General features: G+C 35.4%; 1 protein-coding gene across 1 annotated transcript; it reads right to left on the bottom strand.

The window, feature by feature from the left end:
• Positions 1-1,243: 1,243 nt before the first annotated feature.
• LOC107807857 (E3 ubiquitin-protein ligase DIS1) lies at positions 1,244-6,672 on the bottom strand. Its single transcript, XM_075250124.1, has 4 exons — positions 6,399-6,672; positions 4,611-4,822; positions 3,423-3,809; positions 1,244-1,820 (listed from the first exon to the last, which is right to left on the bottom strand). Exons 2-4 carry the CDS (start codon positions 4,722-4,724, stop codon positions 1,500-1,502), a joined length of 822 nt encoding a protein of 273 aa, XP_075106225.1. The 5' UTR covers positions 4,725-4,822; positions 6,399-6,672; the 3' UTR covers positions 1,244-1,499.
• Positions 6,673-7,336: the final 664 nt, after the last annotated feature.

Consider the following 7,336-nt stretch of genomic DNA (forward strand, 5'->3'; position numbering starts at 1 on the left):
TGTAAAACATTTTACTGCGAGAATCACGTTCGCTTTCACTATTCTTAGCTTCTTTTTACTTTTTCTCTTACTTAAATTTAGAAAAAAAACACTACTACTATATTCTAGTTACAAGATTTAAAGTAAATTCGATCCTTCCTCAATAAAGTATATTAGCATTAATTTAATTAACTTTTAAATGAAGTCTATGAAAATAATTATTAGTTTATATATAATCATGTAAATGCACGTTTTATAATTTCAAAAACAACGAAAGTTAGTAAGTTTTTCTGAATTATAATATTACGCAAAAAATAATACTTCAAAAGAAATGAAGAAAAATCGACTAAGCATGTAAAGTATTTCAAACGACATAAAAAAGTCCATTTTAACTAAGATATTTTTTATTTTACTAAATATAATATCAGTCAACGGTAATATAAAATACGTTGGTAAATTAATAGTAGGTGTAGTATGTAATTTACCCCCAATAAAAGGAAAATAAGAAAAGAAAAATGGAAACAGAATATATGTGGCTTAGAGGGGAAAAACGAAGGGGTCCAAATTTTTGGCAGACAGAAAGAGAAAAGCAGTTGCAATCTTAGCCAGAAATTTATGTGGACCCTAAATTGGGGTTGTCAGTAAAATAAAATCATTTAAATAAGGAATTCTCTTTTTTTTCGTCAAATAAAAATATTCTATTATATGAACATGTGGCAGACTGGCAGTAGGTTGAAGGCTTCAAGCTGCGTCATACTTGTCCCTGATTTTGACCCAATCTTCCTACAACTGAGGTAAAAGGACATCAAGTTTAATTTAATTATGCAGCAAGTTTAGAATTATTCTGTAAAACTTGTAAACGCAGAAAATATAAGAATGTAAAAAAATTTAAATCTTGCAGTCTACATTAAAGATATATATAAAATAGCAAATATATACTTTAAATTCTATATCTTAAACAAGTTATATAATTTGTGAAACTTACTAAATAAAGTCTTTAAGTCGAATTACGTATAACATGGTTTCACTTTGAACATGCTCTCAAACATGTTACCTTTTGACTGGTTACAGTAAACGATTATTACAATGCAAACACACTTTTCCTAAATTTGTAGTAGCTTCTCACATTTGTTCATATATTATATTTCATTCACAATTCTGTCACTGGATATTACAAATTAACATGTTAGAACCTACATTATTTACCTGATTTTTGAACCAATTCAACTTTTGATGAACTAGCTTATTATGGAAGGGAATGTAGGGGAATTCTGCAAAGGATATTTCAATAAAAAGAACAACATGGATTGACATCTTTTGCTGCAGCACATATTAGTCAGCAATACCACCTAGAGCAAGATGCATTCCTCAAAATTACTAGGCCTTCTCGCTAATGTATTTTTATCAAGGAAAAGCAAAGAGATGTTGCTCCTTGTTCAAGAAAAATACATTGATCAGAAGACTTCAATGGATTGACCTAATCCTAGCATTGAAAGAGTACTAAGAAGTCTCCTGCGACATCATTGTTCTTTCCATATCCTACCAGTAACTCTAAGCTTCAATTCTTTCCGGTCTCCACCAGAAAAGAAGAGCGCCATATTACGTTGAATAATGAGGCCATCAAAACTGTCTCTAACCTTACGGTGACTGTCCCTAACGCTTCTTGGTACCCCTTGCCAAATCATCTTCCTTCCATTGCCTCCAACTTCAAGACTGTAGCTAAAGTTCTTTGCCGTTTCATCATCACCCAAGAACCGTAAAAATGCAATATAAACTGGTGCCATTCCAAGTTGAAATGCTTCAAAGTGTAAACAGAAGTACTGACCAAAGCAACTGAAAACCTGGAGGAAAATTAAAATGAGACCACATTATTCCAGATATGAACTCAACGTACAGGATCAAAAGTTAAGCAACAATATCAGCTCTAAGAACCGCTGGTTAGATTCGACATAGTGAAAAAGACAGCACACAGAAAAGGGTACAGCATAACATATACCCAGGTAGGTACAGAACAATCTGCCAAGCTAGCCAACTTTGTTGGAGACGAGAAGATCCTAGTACATACATGGGATTTGCCATGGAAAGAAAGATCTTTGCCATCTTCATTGGCTAAATTTTCCTGGCTCAAGGTTTTCCTTAAAAGAGCAAATTTCGCAAAAGGTTTTTTTTTTTGCAGAAAAGGTCCCTCAATGTTCAAATATGATGCCAAATAATTGATCCTCCAAATTCAAAAGGCCCCCAAAACAACAGCCACTTTGCAATGGGCAGCCAAATTACATCAAAGATATGCCAGTGCTCATGTCCAAAGATTAAGGATACTCCAGGTCATACAGCCAAATGATCTACCACTGAGATTGAGGGTATCGGTCAAAACATTAATGGCTTTCCAGCTTACGTAATCAAGCAAAATCCTAAACAAAAAACAAACCATAAAAATTGAACAAGAAGACCACCTATGTTGCACGGACTCTCCAAAATGTTGCCGCACCCGTGTCGGATCCTCAAACAATAAACTACTTTTTGAGGATCTGACACGCACCCGGTGACATTTTCGGAGAGTCCGAGCAAAATAGAAGACCACCAAGCCACTCCCCTCATCTCCTCCATCTATTTTCTTCAAGGTTATAGGCAAGTAGTATGCTAATAAAAGAAGTGAAGAATTTAATTGTTATTCCTGTTTGCAACAAATTTATCCCGAGAAAATAAAACTGCAATCACAAACAACTATAAAGAAAAAAGGATATTATTGATAAACATTGTAGGTTACAACTCTGTCTGTCCCTTTCTTCCTCCTCCGATTGATTCTACGTGATTCGAAGGCCTTAGCAGCGTATTTCTCGAACATAGGACTTTAAGCAAGACATATTTGACATGTCTTTGATCTCTTAATGAATATTCCAAAAGTTTCATGGAATTTCAGAGATCTCATATTTGATGTCTTTGTGCATATTCCGAGAGTTTATGGAATTGCTGAGATCGTCTTTGAAGGACATATGTAGCCTTATTTATAGGCATAAATTAGGGTTTGGGTGGAGTAGCCACCAAGTAACCCTAATAGACTCCTAATATTTCAAAAGTCGTCTTGAATTTAGGATTTATCTTGATCTACTGAAATTTCAGTGTCTACAATTCCTATTGTGAACAAACTGAATTTATTATTTAAAAAGCATTATTTCGTCCCCCGATCAAAAGAAGCGAAAAGTAGGGATGTCAAATAGAACCTTATAGCATCTCGACTGAAAATACTAAAAAAAAGAGACTTGAGTCTTGAACTCACAACATAATATTCATGCGCCCATACTTCACAGCAAAGAAGTCACACTAATAACATTCCCCTATACACAAATCTAGCACACTTTCAGAATTTGTTTGCTAGAGTTGCCTACTTTGAATTAGACCAAAAGCTAATCTGCAGTGAATGGAAGAAGAGCAACAGTACTTACAGTAAGCATCCATGTAGCATTTTCCACTTCATGGGGATTTGCTTTTACATAACGATGATTGAAAGTACTGCCGACATGCATATCAACTTTGTGATCATCTTTCAAATGGGCAACTAAATATGGGATGTCGCCAATGACGGTGCACTCTGAGCCCGCATAGGGGCAATTATAGGGTCTGAAAGAGCATTCAGATTCGTGCTTCAGCTTGCTGTAGTAAGGAATGATTCCTATACATCCAAAGCTCTGATATTTACATGGGAGCTCAAGAGATGCAGCAACCTTCTCTAATGCAAGGCATCGAATATTACCAAGCTCATGCCGACATGTTGGACAGCGATTATGCACCCTAGGTTTGCAACCAGAACACAGTGTGTGACCGTTGGAACACTGCAATAAGGGCAAAAGAGATAGAGAAGAATTAAATACCGCACAGACAAGAAACAGAGACAACAATAACGGTCGGAGCGTCTTGTAAAAGAAGAATAACTGTATAAAAGATATCACTCCAGTAATAGTTTGTGAGCACAGATCACTATGCCCTCTGTTCCATTTTACATGGTACTATTGGGAATCAAACATTTTTTCTCGTTTGGAGACGGAAGAATATTTGTTTCACTAATTAACTTTAAAAAAAATAAAATAGACAAAGAAAAACATGTAAGTTTTATCCTACACTATTCTAAAAGAAAAACCTGACCTAAACTGCAATAAGGGCAAAATAGATAGAGAAGAATTAAATACCGCACAGACAAGAAACAGACACAATAATAACGATCGGAGCGTCTTGTAAAAGAAGAATAACTGTATAAAAGATATCACTCCAGTAATATTTGTGAGCATATATCACTATGCCCTCTGTTCCATTTTACATGGTACTATTGGGAATCAAACATTTTTTCTCGTTTGGAGACGGAAGAATATTTGTTTCACTAATTAATTTTAAAAAAAAAATAGACAAAGAAAAACATGTAAGTTTTATCCTACACTATTCTAAAAAAAAGACCTGACCTCCCCCCCCCCCCCTTCATTTTCTCTTTTTCCTCTTTTCTATTTGTTTACGTAAAGATTGAAAATCCCATCTCTAAAGAGGTGAATGAGAAAACATTGTATTTTTAGAACATAACCCTAAGCAAAGGCAGGTAAAGGGATCCATCAGCATTTAGCAGCAAGAAATTCAGATAATCATACCTGATGAATGGGTGGATACATAGCATTTAAGCACACTGGGCATTCCAATAATTCACGAACACTACTAGAAACAGTCGCATTAGGTTTTGTTGTATGCTGAGCAAGCCCATTCATATGTTCACCAATGTCTGTGCAGTAAGCATGTAATAGTTGATAACGGGATACATCCAAAAATTTCAGTAAGACCAGACCATCTGTAAGATGCCATATAACTCAGTTACTTGAGGGTATTTCGTCTTCAGTGGACAGAACCCAGAATAATGAACTTAAAAGACACTAAGCTACTTTCACACAGCAAAACAATAACATTTAACTAATCAAAAGGCAAAATGACAACCCACTGAAAGACAACTTCTCCAAGATCTCATGATGCCTGACATATTAACACTATTCTCCTTGTTTACTTTAAGCAAATAGGTGCAATCCAAAAAGTTTTATTGACATGATAGTGAGAGAACTGGAGGAGAAGACATATCTCAAACACTAGTTGAATTTCAGCGATTTACGAACATAAGATATAGGACGTGAGCACCATTGTCACAGAAACCTGCAGAAAACAAAACCTCTTGCAAGTGCTTTTCCAGGCAATTGTTTAAATATACTTGCAGGTCTTGCGATCACTTTTGCTTTCCATGTTTACATTGTCTATATCCATATCGGAATCAGAATATCAGGCATATGTTGAGAGAAGATGGAGCTGTATGTAATTCTCCAAACAACTTTCCTGGACAATCTAAAACCCAAAACCATCTCCAAGTCCCAGGCACAACATTAAGCATCTAACTCTAAGCATTTTAAGATTTTCCAAGCCTTTCTATAGTAAACGTAATACTATTTGAATCTACAATTACGGTCATGCACGTATTGTGTGGCACGCATTGCACCCACGAATTCCTTATTTAATTTACCGAAAAATGAGCCATTGAAGAAGGCAAAATCAATCTAAAGATCAAGACACTCTTCTATGATATCTGCAATCTGAAGAATCAAATAATTTTTAGACAAAGGCGGCGTACATGTCAACTTGCCACACCTCGACTAGCCCACTGAGTACTTGCTACCTTTCACCAGCACATATATCGAGTATCTCTGGCTGCCAAGAGTTAGAACGACGGAAGGAAATCACCTACGTTTTTCTTTTTTGCCTATGCTAGAACTAGAACCATGATCTCCTATGGTCCATTATAGGTTGCCATTAGGCCACACCCCGGGTAGCCCAAGGAATCAGATATTAAATTTCTTTTTATCTAGCAAGCTCCGAATGTTGTTATTTAGTGGTGTGATTGTCGCTTATAGCTCATGGCTCCAACTAAAAGGACAAGACAGAGGTAGAAATCTACAGTTATAAATCAAATATTTCTGGCAGCATTGGTATACGCCATAAAAACAGAAGATAATATTAAATTATCTAGGTCTATTAATCTTCATCTGCTGGACTTGAAAAAATTCATTTTGCAAAACACAGATTTCCACTTTAATAAACAATCCAAAAGGACATATTTGATACAGTAACATGAGCATCTTTAAACATCACAAGTTCAAAATTTCAATTAAACCTTCTACTTCTCAGCGAAAAACACCAAAAATAAAATGCAACCCAGAAAGAATCACACCCTTAATTCGACATATAACTTACTAGAAAGAGCATTTTCAAAAGGGAAACAAATGAAATCGAAAATGAATACCTAGGTTTTAAGCCGACACGGATCTATAATCACAAAACCCCATTAAGAATAGGTTAAACCCTAAAGAAGGCTAAGACAAAATGGCAAAACATGAAGTAAGTACCAGGGATAGCTGACGACTAATGCGGGAATTTGACTTCCAGAGAGAGTATATATTTCTGGAGAAAAATGGAAATTTTCAAATTTCAAATTAAAGCTGAAGGAGGAGGGGCGGGTGGGGACGGGGAGCGTGTGCAAGAGTGTGTGCAAGAGTTCTCGAGAGATATATACAATTAACAAACGAGAAGAAAGAGAACTTTGGAAACTGCAAAATTTTGGGGCCCCCGTTTTGGAAATTGGACGGAAACAAAGGCAAACAGGGATCGAGGGGAATAGGCAAGGGGCGCCAAAATGTTTTTTTTTTGTTAAGAAGAAAGAGACAGTGTCCCTAAAACGACGTCGACTGGCTGCAGTATTAGAGTTTAAATAAAACCCATCGATCGGTTTAAAGTTTAAACAGCATTATTTGAACGGCAGATTATAGAGTTATTTAGGTGGTATTTTCTTCGTAGAAATCTTTTAGAGATGTTGAAAATATTTTTGCGATAAATGCGTCTTTTCAATTTTATAATTTTTTTTTAAATAATATTTTTTGAAGAAAGGTTTTGAGGGTTGTTCTCAAAGATTTCGGTTGAATTTTTTAAAAAAATACTTCCACAACCGCCGCTTGCCTCCACGTTTCATATCCGCCACTAGTCACAACACCGCTAACCTTCACCGAATCACCTCTACTGTGCATCCATCACCTTCTGGATGCCACCACTAATTATTATTGCTCAATTACCATTCCCATTTTCTTTGCCAACCGCGATTAATATCACTAGCCAAAGTTGTACAATCATCATTGCCTATCACTATTGCTGTTAGCTGTCACGAGCTTTTAAATGTGATTCATAAATAAATAAATAATTTATAAAATACCACATAATTAATATTTTCATTAAATTTTGTGGATATAATAACAATTATTATTATTAAGTTATTATGTACATATAGATAATC

The sequence above is a fragment of the Nicotiana tabacum genome, chromosome 3 (genome assembly GCF_000715075.1).
Source record: "Nicotiana tabacum cultivar K326 chromosome 3, ASM71507v2, whole genome shotgun sequence".
NCBI classification, from domain to species: Eukaryota; Viridiplantae; Streptophyta; class Magnoliopsida; order Solanales; family Solanaceae; genus Nicotiana; species Nicotiana tabacum.

What these genes read in the sequence shown, in the direction of transcription:
- LOC107807857 (XM_075250124.1), bottom strand. Translation starts at nt 4,724, where the DNA reads ATGAATGGGCTTGCTCAGCATACAACAAAACCTAATGCGACTGTTTCT. An exon ending in TGTATCCACCCATTCATCAG is followed by an intron (nt 3,810 to 4,610) that starts GTATGATTATCT and finishes CCCTTATTGCAG; the next exon opens with TGTTCCAACGGTCACACACT. An exon ending in ATGCTACATGGATGCTTACT is followed by an intron (nt 1,821 to 3,422) that starts GTAAGTACTGTT and finishes ATTTTCCTCCAG; the next exon opens with GTTTTCAGTTGCTTTGGTCA.